This window comes from Parasteatoda tepidariorum, chromosome 2 (assembly GCF_043381705.1).
Source record: "Parasteatoda tepidariorum isolate YZ-2023 chromosome 2, CAS_Ptep_4.0, whole genome shotgun sequence".
Classification (NCBI taxonomy): domain Eukaryota; kingdom Metazoa; phylum Arthropoda; class Arachnida; order Araneae; family Theridiidae; genus Parasteatoda; species Parasteatoda tepidariorum.
In genome coordinates, this window is record NC_092205.1 from 77,627,381 (window position 1) to 77,645,256 (window position 17,876).

Sequence of the window (17,876 nt, forward strand, 5' to 3'; positions counted from 1 at the left end):
TTATTTAAAACTGTTCCTTATCAGATACTTTACAGGTTTCTGTATTAATCGCTAAATAACAGCAGAACGCCTAAAAGCATCTTATTGCCGACATGAAAATGCTACATCTGATACATCAGCCTAACAACTCATTTGTCCGACAAAAAAAAATCATGAAATTCCTAAATGACTGACAACTTATATTTGAGCATCAGCTTATTAAAAATACTAATAAAAGCATAAATAATATATTAACGATAAAAAAAAATTTATTAGCAGTAGCGAGTGATTTTTATGAAAATAATAACAAAAGCTATAAAGCTCTGTTAAAAATATTTATGGAAATGAGCTTTCTTCCTATAATTGACCAAATTTTGGAAAATCTCTAATCTTTTAAGAAACATAAGGGAAAATTAACTACCCGCATAAATAGTCATTAAATCTCCTTCCCACCAAGGCCTATGATTTCTACATTGACAGTATATTATTCTCATAGAGGTGGTATAGATAGGCTCTTTATACCACCTCTCTGATTTTTTTCCCTGTTGACGACAGGGTAAAATGTGCATATTCTTACATTTATTTCTCTTCTATTAAATGTTCTGTTTGGAGAATTTATCTTTCGAGCAAATGTGCCTGTCAAGTAAATGAGCTTTCGGAAAAAAGAGGCAGTCATTTGAATTTTTCGACAAATGAGTGTTCCCGGAATATTTGTTCAGAACGATTAGTAAATTGTCTTGATTACATAGTCCCAACGCCCTTCACGAATATAATTTCTGAATTACATTTTATCAGTTTCGTAATTGACTTCCCCAACTTGAGGATATAGCAATATATTTTATTCATGAAGAAGCTCCAGTCCACCTCCCTCATTAGCGTTTTTTTACCCCCATCCCTTAGGTTTTGGAGGAAGTCATAACTGTATTCCTGGCCCTAAATTACATAAACAAATTTGCTATGATCGTGACAGCCTTTATCAAAGCTAATTGCAATAATCGAAATAATTAAAGGAAGATGATCTGCAACATTTTAAAGCGATCGGCTTATTAACTGTAAATTCAATTTTCTGTCGTACAAAGGAAGATATGAGTTCTTTATATTTTAAAACTGTGACGAAATTGCTGCAGAAAATTGATTAACAAAGAAACCATTATTATAAAGCAGGCAAATAACACTAAAAGCAGCATGACATATGCTAAATTTATTGCAAAAAAACACTTTTCACTATTACTTTTGTTGTTTTAAGGTAAACAGGTGTTCCATAATAACCGCTCTTAATATGTACCTTAAATTCTCGTCAAAAACCTAGATGTAAAACTGTACATATTAAGAGACATAAATAAACCAGGAAAAAATCTATTGAAATATGACGAATATCTACGAAGGAAGACGGGATAGAAAAGATCAAAGCGCGTTTCAGTTCCGAAGGATTACCAAAAAAAAAAAAAAAAAAAAAAAAAAAAAAANAAAAAAAGCACTAGTAAATCAAACTGGTTTTAGTGTTTTTCATCCCGCTTTCTTTAACTGGTAATTCCACATAGAGAATTTTTTTCGCCCTCCCTTAAATATTAATTTGTGACTCCTAATTTGGACAGCTTTTGACTTCATTTTAACTAAGATTTTAATATTACACACTAAGAGTGATGATTACGGAACACCCTACATACGAGTCAGTCGCAAACGTTTCATGTAGGTCATTGCAAAATTTAAAGTACGGATATAACGAAATCCTATTTACAACTTTCGAACTAAGTGACAAAATACCTAATAAACCTGTAAATATGTTAACGTATATCCAGCTCGCATTTTATTCAAAAGCAATTTACATAGAGTTTTCAACAAAGTTTTTTTCTTTTTTTAGCACATATAGTGAAAAATACGCAAATTTTGACATAATACCCAATTTTCATTGTGTTGAAAAAGCAATAAAGGACAAAAAAAACTAATTTCTTAACCACAATAACTTTTAAATGAACAACTTGCATTGTAAGTTCAACCCTTAATATTTAACATAAGGCACGTAGGCTTTATTGGAAAAAGCCATTCTATCTTAAGACATTCTTTCTGAAATATGCAGATTCTTTTTTTACTTTTTCTAACCAATACCATTTATTTGAATAAAGTAAAACTAAATGTTTTGATTTAAATATTCAACAGTTAAGTTTTGGGAACTTGTTTAAAAAAATACTTCTTTCCTTCAAGTGAAAAAGAAAATACCCATTATTCCTTAACATCTTTCAACCATTTCCTTTCGAGTTTTTAAGAAAATGGCAAAGAAACATAATGGAAGGTAAATAGTATTGGAATAGAAGATAAAGAAATCAAGAAACAGTTGGGATTAAATCTCGAACGGCTTGAGTGCATTTTTTGCTGTTTATGTTTCTTGCGAATGTGTTTTTCTTATTGATCGCTCTTTTCTAAAGGGCATAAAAGCACTTTGAAAAGTGGGACATTTATAGTAAACTTAAACGAAAATGTCTGAAATATTTAAATCGTAATGCTCAGTAGCTGAAAACAGAGATAAAATTTTAAAAGTTACTTATATTCGTTTGTTAATTTTTTAAGAAAGTTGCTAATTTTATTTATGTCTGGAAAATTCCTGTTCTAAATACTACAATTATTCAAAGCAAATAAAATTTTACACAACTAGCATGCATTAATTAACGTCCAACTCAATTGCAAAGTATCGTTGAGCGTGCTTTTTACATTTGGGTGACAGGTGCTATGAAATGATTAGGAATGTATTCTGGGCAGTTATTCCTAAAATGGTTTATTTTTATCCGAATAATATCGTATCCTCTGAAATTCAACTGTTTTAAGTAATGTTTTTGAAGAAAAAAAACGGAATTTTTAATTTTTATTTTTCAAGAATTTTTAATATTTTAGTTTTTACATGACATAATTTAGTATTTTAATATTTTAATATTTTAATATTTTAGTTTTGAGTGACAGGTGCTATGAAATGATCAGGAATTAGGGCAGTTATTCCTAAAATGGTTTATTTTTGTCCGAATAATATCGTATCCTCTGAAAGTCAACTGTTTCAAATAATGTTTTTGAAGAAAAAAAACGGAATTTTTAGTTTTTATTCTTCAAGAAATTTTAATATTTTAGGTCCAACTACGTTCTACTTCTGTATTTTGCGACTTGAAATTACAAAGTTTCAAATTGTGTAAAAATTTATGTACCTTACAATTCAAAAATTTCAAGGCCATTATTCAAGATTATTACAAAAATGATGAATTATTATTAAAAATTAGATTCCCTTAAAAAATTTCTGCATTCTGGCTATCCGGAATGTATTCTAAGTTGATACTCCTAAATTGTTTTTTTCATACGAATAATATCGTATCCTCAGAAAGACGATAGTTTTGAGTAATATAAATGGAAAAAAAAGCTGAATTTTTAATTTTTTTTCTCGAGAATTTTTGGTATTTTATGTCCGATTAATTTCTACTTTTGAATTTTGCCGTATGGAATTACATAGTTTCAAATAGTGTAAAAAATTTGTATATCTCATGATTCAAAAATTTCGCGGCTATTATTAAAGATAATAAAAATAATAAATTATTATTAAAAATTAGGTTCCTTCAAAAACTTTTTGAGCTATGGCGAAATACGCAAAAACTGAAACAATAACATTGATGGACTCATAACTTCCGAACGTTCTTATAACTGCCGTATTGGGACAGTATTTTCCAAATTGCAGAATTCAGCAAAAAAAGTTAAGTATATTCAGAGAAATTAATTTTTGCGTCTGATTTTATGCTAAATATTTCAGATTTCAAATTTTAGTTGTTCATAAAGTTTAGTTATTCATATTTAGTTCATATTTCATAATTCAAATTGCAGTTAGGCTCTCACTGCAACATGCAACATTGATTTCGACTCACCTTGCACGGATTTACCAATCGAGTACAGCTTCGTAAGTTCAGGATGTTCTCGGTTAAATCTTCGAAGTATGGCAGTCATTTGAGGATAGTCATGGTAAGCAAAATCCACATCTAGAGCACTTGAAAAAGGAACAATCAAGCAGACAGCGGAAATCACCAAAAATAAGTTAGACAGGAGAAAGTGGCCCATGATGTTGAATACCTGGAAGTAATAAGCAATATTTAGTTACAGGCCTGTTACATCTACTTTTAAAGATAGTATTCAGTTTTGGTGACATTACAGAATAAGACATGAATTGTTTTTATAATTTTTTTTCACATTAAAATAAATTAAAAACAAATCTCGATTCAATGCAATCATTTATTTTTAAAACTAGATTCATAAACATGGATTAGCAACACACTATTCATCAACATTTGTCTCACAGACCGCGCTAAATACGTGAACACTTTTCACTTTTAAAGTGGAACTTGAACTTCTGTATACCTTTCTAGGAGCAAATGATAGAGCGCTTGTCTTCCAATGAGGTGAAATGGGTTTGGATCCCAGAGATCACTGATCAATACGAATTCCGCGTCCGACTTGCGCCGACCACAGTGCAGACGTAAAATATCCTCAGTGGTAATGAGTTAGAATTCCTTTGGTGTGGGTGGCTTTCGGGGTTTTTCTCTCCATGCAACTCAAATGCTGTTTAGTTCTATAAAAAAAATCCTCCATGAAAGCTAGTTTATTACAATGCTTGATGCAGGAGTTCCGTGGCTTTTTGGGTTGGGCTCAAAATCACAAGGATACTGAGTTGAGCATGGATGGTCGTANAAATTAAAAACAAATTTCGATTCAATGCAATTATTTATTTTTAAAACTAGATTCATAAACATAAATTAGCAATACACTGTTCATAAACATTTGTCTTACAGACAGCGCTAAATACGTGAACACTTTACACTTTTAAAGTGGAACTTGAACTTCTGTATACCTTCCTAGGAGCAGTGATGGTTCAGGGGATAGAGCGCTTGTCTTCCAATGAGGTGAAATGGGTTTAAATACCAGAGATCACTGGGCAATACGAATTCCGTTGCGCAGACTACAGTGCAGACGTAAAATATCATCAATGATAGATGGATCATGAGTTAGAGGCCCCTTGCCGTCAAGCTAACAGTAGAATGTTTTCCTCTCCATGTAACGCAAATACGGGTTGGTTCTATCCTTGGCGAATCCCACCAAGGCAAATTTCTCCAAATACTTGATACAGCAGTTCCCTTATCTTCTGGATTGGGTTCAAAATTATAAGCCTGCGAAGTTGAGCGTTGGTAGCCGTCAAAATTTAGGTCGGCTGTTCAACAACTGTTGTAAAATAAAATAGCTTCCTAAATCGTTAGACGAATGTTTATGAATAGTGTATAGCCCATGCACGTTTCTGAATCTAGCAAAAAGAGTCATTATGGAATATTACGGATTATAGCTTTAAGGAGTTCAAAGGCTGTCGATGAGGTTGTCAACACAAGGTATTTAAAGTTCAACTATAGTTTAATACAACTGTCAGCTTAAATGCAATTGATAGTTCGCAAGATCGTTTTAAACGACTCTATCGTCATAGGCGAATAGTAACCCACAGCTTAATTGATGGTGTTGTCAAAATGCCATTTTTTTCGCGAAAATATAAAATAAATATTTTTTGAAAAATAATTCAACAAATAGGTAGATGCACAGTATTAAATTAGATATAAAAAATGAGTAATGGCACAGTTTTAATGTTTTAAACTTTTAGAAAAAAAGAAATTATTAAAAATCTGAACGGGTTTTTTTTATTATTTATTTTTAATGAGGTCTTGCCGATGAGCAGACCTAGTGTGTTCTCCAGAGGTGGTATCCACTCTTTCAGGACCACCACAATGGGTGAGATATCGTTGGTCATGTTAATTTGGACGTATAGTTTCTGCCACACTAGATGGCAGCACCGAGACTCTATTTGGATGCTAAAGTGCACCAGGAATTTAATTTTGCCGGAAATGCCAAGAGCCAATAAGGCACTCCAGGGATCTTTTACATGCCGCATAATCATACGACATGACTGCTGAGGATTTTTTGCATCCCGAAAAATCCAATGTCTGGGCCGAGGATTGAACCCGCAGACTTGAGCTCAGAAGGCCGAAGACAAACCAACTTAGCCACCCAGCCACACTAAAAGTTTCCAGGAAAGTTACCAGCGAATCTGAAAGTTACCAGGCACATATGTTTCAAATCTATAAAAAAACTAGGTCTCAATTAACCAATTTTTTTTAAGTATTATGCAATGGAATGATTCTCTATCATCATAAGTATCCTAACATAAGCAGAAAGCTAAAATTTCCCCTACTACAATTTCCAAAGCAAATTTTATCTTTCAAATAAGTTAAAATATTTTCAGAAGTTAAAACTTTCTGAAGAATACAAACAGTTTTTTTATTATTCAAATAAGGCTATCATGAGAACATATACATGGCCAGTATTTTCATTACACACCTTGCATTCGCTTTGATGCAAATGGGACACCGGTGTCCTATATATGCATTTTTTTCCGACCCTCCAATCACAAGCAAAAATTTATTTTGGTATTTTTATTCATGAAAAACAGTCTATTAGTTACAAAAGAATTGCCACATTATCGGAATTATATTTATTCTGAAATATAAAATCCAAAAAAATGAGTTTGAATAAAAAATTCATTCATATTCAAAATTATATCAGTAATTGATTTTGTAAATTAAAGAAAGTTTCAATGAACAGTTTTTTCTCTTAGATCTATACAACTGCAAATAAGTATAAATTTAGAAAATTTCCGCTTGGAAGAGAGCCGTGTTTAGGAAAATTTTACCATTGCCGCGGAAAAAGACAACTGTGTTTAATTTATATTTAACAATCATAAATTATTAAAATGCTAATCATAACATTCTTAAAAAATACTGTATTTAGCATTATTATTTATATCAATATATATATTTCTCTTACACGGCGACAAAAAAAAAGTCTCATTACAACTCCCCGAATGGCAACGCTAGAAAATCGACCAATGATTGCCGCTAAAAATGTCACATGCCAAATCCAGCTGAGGTGGCTCAACATATAGCGCTTTCAAAAACGGAAACTGAAATAACTTTTAGCTAGGCAGAAGTGAGTAGTCTTTGTCGATAGATCTCTATTTTAGTATTTTGTCGAAAGCGCTTTTTTTCACGAATTTATGACGAATTTATTTGACGATTTTTGATTTATATCATGAATTTATTTGTTTTATTATTGGTATTAGTTATTCAGTGAAAAATAAGTCTCAGTCGTGCTGTTACGCTTTAAGATTTTATACTATAGCATATTTCTAATAGATTTAACGAATTACATGGCATTTATTTGAATTCAAATTTATTTTAATGACTTGTATTTACTAAAAAGATGTATTTTTTTTTTTTTAATTTTGTTATATGGATTTGAATGATTGTTTTGAATTCTTAGAATTTTGTGTATTTGCAATGTACCTAAGTTAGTAGCTAGTGAAGCGAGCTTGGTTTGCGAAGCAAACCATTTAAGATTGGGGGGCGCTGCCCACTAGTACATTATGTTATTATATTTAGCATCAAAATGCTAAATATAGGTTTCTCCGAATAAAAAACAATTTGCTCTGAGTATTCTCTATAACAATGTATTCAGTATCTGCATGTGAATCAAGGTGAATGAGATCTAAATTTTGAAATAACGAATTCGTTAATTCGAAAAATAAATGGGAAATAATTTCGATGAACAGTCATTTTTTGTTCCTTTCTTCAACAATTTTATAAAGCAATGGCTTGTGAAACAATAACATGAATTAAATTAAGATGAGAAAAAAAAAGACAAAAAGGATATTATTCTAGTTTGAAATGAAGGCGAAACTTCATCCGTCAAAGTTCAACAGCACAAGGGGCCTTTAAAGCCCAACCCAAGCTCCAAAAACAATAACCTAAAGAAGAAACATCAGGAAATGTAGGCAATCAGGTCATCCTATCCACCTTGAAGGTCAAAGAAATTTTTTAACAAATCGAATAAAATAAATTAAAGAAAGAACAATTTTTTCCTTGTTCCCGAATAAAACAGTTCACGTGTAAATATTTTAAGGTTGAATGGGATGGGTACAATAATATAAAATGGTGGGAAAAACCATAAAACTTGCATGCAGGATCTCATTGTTGCCAATTCCGGCTCAGAATTTTTAGTAGAACGATCATTATAGATGAGAAATAAAATGTTTCGCCAACCTGGTGCATTTGAAAAAGTTTTTTTATGAACACCACTTTTAGCGTGTTTTATTTCGTCTACATGTACCGTGCATAAACACATCATTGTGATCTGTTCTATAAGTTAAAAAATACAAAGCATTCGTTGTGTCCCTCTACACAATCAATGTTTGCGCACAATAACTACAAATGTGCAGGGTTCAAAATAAGATCTATCATTTATTTAGCAGGCATGTACCAGCAAACATTTTTTTTTTCTTGTAATGGTATTTTGTCTCGATACAGTTTTTTAAAATTTAAAATTTCGTTGTTAAATTTGAAGATATTTTAATCATTATAAAATATTTTCCTTGAGTCAAAATTTACCATTTTAAGTTTCATAAGAAAGAATAATAGAAATAGGTTTGAAGTGCATAAAATTTAGCTGTTCTGCCAATTATTTGAGCCATTTTTTTTTTATTATTTCCAGTTATAATGAATAAAAATGCCTCCTCTCCATATTTATGAGAACTAAAATGTGGAAATGGCTCAAGAACCGACCGATTTGATTCATTTCTAAATTCGATTTAGTGCTATATTTTATAATTTGCAATAAATTACAAAATTGGCTTATCAAAGTTCAGTTCACGTATAAATAAATTTACGTAAACCAAATACATTTTTGTTTACGTCTTTACTGTTTGTAATAAGAAAAAAATACAGTTTTCTATCGAGAAAAAGTTTTAATATTTTTTTTAATGAACATTGAAATTTACGAAATTCATCTTAGCTGTTGATGAAAGGCTTTCATTAGCTGGAATACTAACAGGGTCCCTTCGGTACCAAATAAGAACGAAGGGACCCGTTGGCAAAGCCGTTGGGTCCCTTCGTTCATTACGTTCATTCGTTCATTTCGTTCATTCCCATTAGTCATAACGTTCAATGACTAACGTACGTTGTATTGAAAATTAAATTACATAATTTACTAATATTTCCGCAATGTATATAATTTACTAAAATTCTGTGTGTAAAATGTGAGAAATTTAATTTTTTGAAAAAAGTGACCTTTTTAAAATTTCAAAACAGGATACTATAAAAAAAAACTTTCTTAAAGCTTTTAAATTCAACGAATTTACAAAAAAACTTTGACATTGATTTGAGGCCAAAAAATTCTTTATAAAAGAAAATCTATTGTAAACATAAATAAAAAATTTAATTTATTTGATGCATAATCTTTTGATAATTTTAAAGTATTAAAAAGTTTATTAAAAGTAAATATAAAAAAAACACAAACCATAATTTCATATTTATTTATCATTAAAAAAAATTTTTGAACCAAAATTCTATTTTTCCAGACGAAATGGAATAAACACTAAGAACTTCAATTTAATACAGATTTTTTTCTTTACCATTAACATCAAATAACTAAAAATCGATTTGCGCTCAACCATAAGGTCAATACACTTCTCATAAATGTCGAAAAAGAAAACAAAGAAAATAGTTATATCAACGACTCATGTTTTCCATTGTGGAAAAAAAATGACAATATTTTATTATCAAAAGAATGACACATTAGGTCCAAAAGTAGCCAAGAAAATAGCAGGTCAACAAGACTATTTCAACACAAACCAGCATTAAAAATCAAATTAATGACTTTGTTAAACAATGCATGAAAAGTTAAAGAGCGTTAGGCTTATACGTGACTTAAGACGAGACTTATTCTAATAGATTTCAAGCGAAATGTTAAGTATGAAAACATATTTTTTTAAATGGATATTTAATATCGTGATTGTGAAAAACGTAATTACATTTAGGAAAAAAAATGATATTGATGAGTATTTTTGAATGGGACAAATGTTCGATGTCGGAAATTCGTTGGAGCGTAAATTGGCATTTTGTAATTCGAAATTAACACTTCCTTCTCTCAGGTAGGTCACTGATCCGCGTAGGTTTATTTTTAAATCTGAACTTACCGAGGGTATAATCTGTTTCGAGAGTAGCTAGCTGCTTGCTGAAAGGAACATCAAAATAGGAGTGGAAAAACTTTTTTTTTTTTTTTGAAGTTTTATTATTAGCATTATTTTCTACAACTATAGTACAACTTTTGAACATAGTGCCTTTATTATTTCCTTTTTAATTTTAAATTGTTGGTTAGAAAGACAAATCATTAGAAAGCTCCGGGTGACCAAAACGTTTCTCATAAAATTTTGCAAAATCCGTAAATCTGCGTGGATTTTTTAACTTTTCGTGATTTATTTTTAAATGTACACACACACATGCAACTAAAAATGACAAAAGAATGCTAAAAACCTTTTTTTTTAAATTTTTTTATTTATTTATTATTAATATTACAGTTATTTATTTATTATTATTTTCTTTTTTTTTTTGCAGAAATTTTAAAATTGGTTACTTTATGTCCCTTGTCATTCAAATTATAATGTGGAGAGTAATTTTCCAGGTAAACTTCCACAGAAAGAGAATAGAGGTAGAATATAATGTAGAGAATATTTCTAAATGTTTGCGATATTTTTAATTGTGTTAATGTGTGCAAAACGGGTTTAATGATAAAAACTAATTTAGTTTAATAATATATGTGTGATCAAATTCAAACTTCGAGTCATTCATGAAAAAAATTATCTTAACTTTGTATATGACTGCAGGGACAGGGGATTTTCAAGGTTATTTTTTGGGGGGAAGGAAGAGAAGCTGATTTTACCAAAGCGCGAAACTACATCAGCTACAACCTTTTTTATGATAAAACCTAATGAAAGTAGAATATGTTATATTTCAAGTTTATTCAGCTTGACACATAGCATAATCCACCGGCAACCTTTCAACAGCGTCCCTAGCGTCACAACAAAATGTCCAACTTTTAAACAAGATTCTTAAAATCAAATAGTACATCTCATGGCACTTCACAAAGGTTTAGGTAAACACTATGAATTTCAGAATAAAGAAGTTTACATTCCTTTCAAAATTGGATTACAATAAAAATTTAGTGATTTCGCATCATGCGTTTTCATCCCATAGCACATTAAACAGTGAACATAAATACCGATTAGAATATGTAACTACTATAATACTTATATTGAGTACATACTTATATACCATATATTTATATACTATATACTTATATACTATATACTTATATACTATATACTTATATACTATATACTTATATACTATATACTTATATACTAATATACTATATACTATATATTTATATACTTATATTGAGTATATTACTTATATAGAACTTATATTATTTATGAAATACTATAATACTTATCCTATAACTGTAATATTTATATTATTAATATATATATTGAGACAATATCTCATTGATTACAAAAAAAAAGTAAAAATATCATTTATTATTTTAAACTATTAATTTGTTCATCCAAAAAATCACTGTTATAGTATTTAATTTATTGTTTTAAACCGTTTTCATTCGTATTAAAATCTAATCATAGTTTTATTTTCTTAAGTTCTGCAATTTTTCTTCGAATTTACCGATTTTTTTACTTTATTAATGGAGAGTAAGACTTAACTAAAAACAAAACAATGCAAAATAAATAACTGATAAGCAGATGCATCCACGTGACGTTTCACCTTCTTTTAATGACAAGTGTGTCATACGGGCAAACAATTACACACGTTAATCCCGAACAGTAAATAAACCTACTTCGTGACACAATAAACGCGCTTTCTCCCAGTTGCGTCACTTTCTCCAAATGTTCTCAAAATCCAGGTAAATAAAGATGCCGATGAAACACTTCAAAAATAACATTCCAAAAGCTATTTATTACTAGCGTACTCCTTAGTTTTCCGCCAGTTTTTTTCTTTCAGGATGTGGCTTTAATTTGCTTTTATTTATTTAATTGCGTGGGAAACACCCCATTAACCCTTATTAATTTCTCACCTAATCTTTCTTCGAAATTTGCGGCTCCAATCACTAATTGAAGTGGTTCGGTAAAAAAAATACTAACTGCAAAGTTTAAAAAAAAAAAAAAGAATTCTATAAGATTTTTGAGACACTAACACTCCATAAACCTTTCTAGTAAAGATAATTGTTTTTTTTTTTTTNTTTTTTTTTTTTTTTTTTTAGGAGGATACTACACCATGGGAGAAACTTTCTGTTGCAAATTCTTTTTCCCCTCTATAACTAATTTAAGATTTAAAGTACAGAAAAAAAGAGTTCAGACAAACCTAGAGTAAGCCGTGAAGTTTTAATTACTGAAAAAAATATCAAAATTAAAAAATATGTATACATTAAAAGAATGCCTAGGATTACACAATGAAAAAGTTCTCTGCCAATAATTTGTCTGCATTTTGATATTTTGAACCATTTTTTTTTTCAGTGATTAAAACTTTGACTTTTCCTTTCTTTTAAATTAGTAATAGAAATTAAATTAGTAAAAGATAATTCGCGACGAAACTTTTTTCCCATAGTATTGCGTCCTCTTAAGCGTTGTTGACTATGCTACTAAAATAAAAGCTGTATCAGAACTGGAAAAGTAAACAAAATTCTAATTTACGAGAGTTTTTCAAGTTATTACTGTAGTTTTTCTTTCACAATATCATATTTTCAGTTTTAGAATAAATAGAAACGTCAATCTATTTATAAAACACATTTTTATTTTAAAAACCACCTCATTTTTAATATTTGTACGAATAATTTAATATCCTGTATTTCACTGCCAACTCTAGCATATTCTGAAACTGACACCGTTCAATGGTCCAGTTTTAACTGTAATTGGCAGAATTGTTCTAAAAACTCCGTCCGGTTGCGTATTCATTGCCCTTTTCCATTAATTAGACTCATACTGTGCAAGCGGGATGCCGGTTAAAGATTGCACAGTACCAATCTAAGTGAAAGGTTAAGCGGACCAAAAAGTGTGCAAATCATTCTAAATATGTATTGTTGCAGAACGTAGTCCAGAAACAATAGAAATAGAGAGAACTAAATGATTTTGATCCTAGTCAACAGAACTTTAGTAGGCTGTCAAGATCGAATCCATGAACCAGACAGTACAGTCATAGACGATTTTAACACCCAGATGAATATTTTAGCTATGAAAATGCACATCATAAAGTAAAATAAATACACAATTTCATGACATAACTTTTACTCTAAAGTATACAACGAAATATATTTTTTTAACCCCATACAATACAGAAGAACGTGAGAAAATGTTTTTTTCTTAAATAAGATTTGTTACTTTGCATTTTACGTGTAGATTTAGCAATATTGACGATGTTAAATTATTTTAATGGAAACTATGTATTACTAAAACTACTAAACTCAGTGGCGAGACTGCTCATCGAGGGCCAAGGCTTCTCAGTTTTCTTGACCTTGGGTTCTGGGGTGCAGGAGCAGATGTTCCGGTTAGATGGACAACAGAACGTGAAACCCCTAGTGTTTAGTTCCCAAGCATGCTTGGTACTCATTTATCGACCCACTGAAGGGATGAAAGGCTGAGGCAACCTTGCCCGGCCCGAGGATCGAACCCAAGACCTGTGGCACGGGAGCGCGGAGTGCTACCACTCAGCCACCGGGCGTCGGAATCTATGTATAATGGAACAAAATAAGTTCACAATTTCACGACATAATTTTTACTCAAAAGCATCCAGTAAAATATATTTTTTAACTCTATTTAATACAGAAAGTAAAAACGGTACCTGGTTTAGAAGATCAAACACGGAACTTTACAATAGCATATAAAGAACCTGGTGTCATTAAATTTATCAAAATTCAAAGGCCACATTATAAGAATGGAGGATAGCAGGACAACCCAAAAAGTTTTCTGTGCCAGGCCAACAGGTACAAGAAAATGAGGACGACCAAACCTAAGATTTTTAGACTGCCTTGAAAAGGACCTACAAATTTTAAAGATAATAAACTGGAGAACCTTGGCTAAGGGAAGAATGTCTTGGCATAGGCTTGTTGAGAAGACCAAGGCCCATCCTGGGCTGTCGTGCCAATGAGAAGAAAAATTTAATACAGAAAAACGCTCTAAAAATGGAATATTTTTTTAAGTAATAGCTATAACAGAATGTTGCATTTTACCTGTAGAATTAGCAATATAAAAAATATTAAATTATTNTCGCACTAGAGCTGCACAATGGGCTATTGGCGACGGTCTGGGAAACATCCCGGAGGATGATCCGAAGACATGCCATCACAATTTTGATCCTCTGCGGAGGGGACCCGGGAGTCGGAATCTATGTATAATGGAACAAAATGCGTTCACAATTTCACGACATAATTTTTACTCAAAAGCATCCAGCAAAATATATTTTTTAACTCCATTTAATGCAGAAAAACGCGCTGAAAAATGGAATATTTTTAAAAATAATATTTATAACAGAATGTTGCATTTTACCTGCAGATTTAGCAATATAAAAAGTATTAAATTATTTGTTGTATTAATAAAAATATTAAATTATTTTGTTGAAAAAATAAACAACTCATAGAAAATCAGACTGACCAGATTTACCTGTCAGATTTATGTGTCAGAGAAACCAGATTTACATGTCAATAATCATATCGACATGTAAATCTGGAAGATTGTGAAGAGAAGAAAATCTTCTCAAAAACAACTAAATCCGACAGCTACCTTGAATTTCGAAATGGCTGACCTTCCTTACCATCGCTGATGTCCTTTAAAGTGCGTAATTATATTGCACTTGTGTTTATTTATTAGTTGTTCATTCAAATAATTTGTCTGGAAATAAATTACCCAGTTGAATTTATTAAGAAGGTCAAGCTATTTGAATATATTTTCCGCATTCTTTGAGTTTAAATTTTGGGAATAAATCAACACTGTTTTATTCGATAATATTTTATTTTATGAATGAATTAACAAGACGAATACAATGAACTGCTGAGTTTCCGAACAGCAGATGAGTTTCCGATATGCAGAGATGAGATTAACTGGAGATATTTTTAAGCACTAAGATTTAATGCGTAATTTTAACTTAAGTTGAAGAAATTATGATTAATAAGAAGAAACAGGAAGCTTCCTGACACTTATTCTTGTTCAAGTAAGAAAGGAAATGTTTAATATTTTTACGAGTTGTAACGAGTTGTTGTTGTTGTATGTTAAACTTTTTTTTTCAAATGACAAAAAAAAAAGTTTTTTTTCGGTTAAAAAAGTTTTATAACTAATGAGGACAGACGCAGATTTTTGAGCACGTATAAAAGACAACTACATTGCTACACAGAATATTATACTATTCCTGAATATTATATTGTACTTAATATATATAATAGTATTGATATAGATCAATATAATTAATATTATTGACATATATTAATATTATTATGTACTTGAAACATTAGGAAACTAAACAGTTACTTTTAAACGTACACTCAAGATTTTAAACCTTCCAATTCACAAATTAAATCTACATTTCTACCTCTAGTGGCTTATATACATTTTTGTCTTTATTAATGTTCATTTTATAATTAGTGAGGTTTTAGGGATGAATGGTAATACCCAAGGTGTTATTTAAATCCATGTTAAGATACTATTGTTAAAAGGTAGCGTCTATAAGTAGTCATTAACGGTCAATTTCAGTACCCAATCCATTTATTTATTAAAGTTTTTTCGAACAACTAAGGAGGCCTATCCCCTGCTCTCTTCCCTCACCAGCCTCCACGATTGTGATGTAACTTTTATTTCTTAACTATAAACTGATTTTTTTTAACAAAAATAAAAATTATACCAATTCTTTTATTGATACAAATTTAGCTCCCGTTTCTATTGAGATAAAATTTAAACCTAATCTGAACTACATTATAACTTCATCCCCAAAGTTTCTTTCTTATTTAAATTTATGTTACGATAAAAACTCGTTAAATGCTTTTTGCCTGAGAGATTATTTAGAAATTGTGTGAAAAATATTTTTTCCATTTTTATTCATTATTTTAACTTAAAATGTGAAACTGGACACTGTTTTACATAAAGATTATTGAAAAAGTTAAAATAGCTTATTTACTTTTCGTTCTTTCTGAAACGGTTACATACGGTTTCAAATGCGTTTATCATAAAATGTTGCGTACTAAAGTAATATCAACACCACTTTTAATTTTCAATCGCTAATTTGGAATGATAATTAAAATCATTATTAACTAGCAGAGAATGATGTGGGGGAAAAGGTTGGCAAGAAATTTGAAAGGTAAATATTCTAAAATAAGGCGCAAAGCGATATTGTACAATTGAAAAATAACTTTATATTTTTCGAATTTTAGCCTGATGAAGTTAATTTTCTTCTTCAGTATCACGGGAATCCTGGGTGGGTCTTGGCCTTCTCGAGAATTCTTTTTCAGACGTCTCTCCGTTTGACGGCTGTCCTCCAATATTTGATTTTCAGAATATTTTATAGAAGAATATTATATTTTTATTTAGAATAATTTTTAGTCATTTTCAAGACAGTCGTTTCCATAAGTTTGGCTAGAAATATTTTTAGGCAGTTTATAGCTTCCTGCATTCTAACCAGATGTCCAGTCTGTTTTCTTTTTTGGATTTTCTAGTATTATACGACATTAGACTCTTTAGAGATTTTATATAATTCTAAATTTGTTTGCCCACGCCATAAGCCTCCACCACAATCACTTCTTAGGACTTCCAACTAAATCGCCAACGCTAAATGATCTCTGGAGGTTAATGTCCTGCTCCTGTCTCAGACGCATATAATAAAGTCGAACTTATAGTGTTTCAATTTTAGAAAACTGGATTTCATATATTTTTTGTGGCTGTAAGAACATCTGTTTGCATTTGTGATTCGTTTATGTATTTCAGATCGTTGTTCTTAAATCCTACTCCTAAATAAGTGAAACTATCCACTTTCTAAAACTTAATAGTTTCAAATTTCCTGATGACTGACTTGAAGATTTTTATTTTAACATGACATATATTTAGTCTTCTTTTTTTCACTTACTGATAAATTAATCGCTTTTGCATTTTGTAGTCAAACAAATCTAGATCTTAAATAATAACAACAATCTCTCTTGACTAACGAAGTTTTTTTCCTAGTTTTGTTTCTCACATTCATTTTCCAATTTTCATCTGCAGCTTTACGTTTAATATTTCAAATCACTTTTGTTTCTTCTCATTCACATCTGGCAAGTTTTCAAAATGGGCGCCTATTATTGGAACGCGTCAACTTTTATTTCCAATTTATATATATTTTTAAATGAATGAAGTTTTTAAATCAAGTAAATTCAGATCTTGTTGAATAAAGATCCTATAATATGATTTTTCTTTTCAATAAAAACACACCGACAACAGTAACCAAGATATTTTGAACCATTATTTTTTTTAATATTATTTCGGGAAATATATGGTAAATATATTTAAAGTTTTATATTGATTAATTAGTTTGAATATTGTGTGCTCGCATACATAATTAAATAAAATTTGTTTCGATTCATACTAATTACTCAAGTGTGTACTATTTTTCATATATTTATATGAAAAATAACGTGATTCTTTTTTTCACCTTTGAGAATTTTTTTCATACCTTAGTGAATAGCCACATTATTAAACATACTCTGATTTTGTAATGATATTTTTGACGCCTTTTCGTGTTAAAATGCATATTTTTAGAAAATAAAGAAATAACTTACCTTATTTACATTGGGAGATTGAAATTCCCGTAATATTTAGAAAGGGATTTTCAAACAAGAGAATGGGAACTACCGAAACATTTTAAAGGGGTTTTTGAAATTATGAGAATGAAACTCCGGTAACATTCTAAAGGAGCTTTTGAAATTAT

General features: G+C 30.3%; 1 protein-coding gene across 4 annotated transcripts in view; it reads right to left on the reverse strand.

Moving 5' to 3' along the window:
- Positions 1-17,876, reverse strand: part of LOC107446375 (carboxypeptidase D) — a 79,117-nt gene that overhangs the window by 39,745 nt on the left and 21,496 nt on the right. For all 4 annotated transcript variants that reach the window (XR_001584376.4, XM_016061002.4, XM_043054974.2 and 1 more), the window contains exon 2: positions 3,873-4,074. Coding sequence is in view for 3 of the 4 variants with exons in the window: in XM_016061002.4 (XP_015916488.1) it covers positions 3,873-4,062 (190 nt within the window). In the remaining variant the exon portion in view is untranslated. The remainder of the gene's footprint in view (positions 1-3,872; positions 4,075-17,876) is intronic.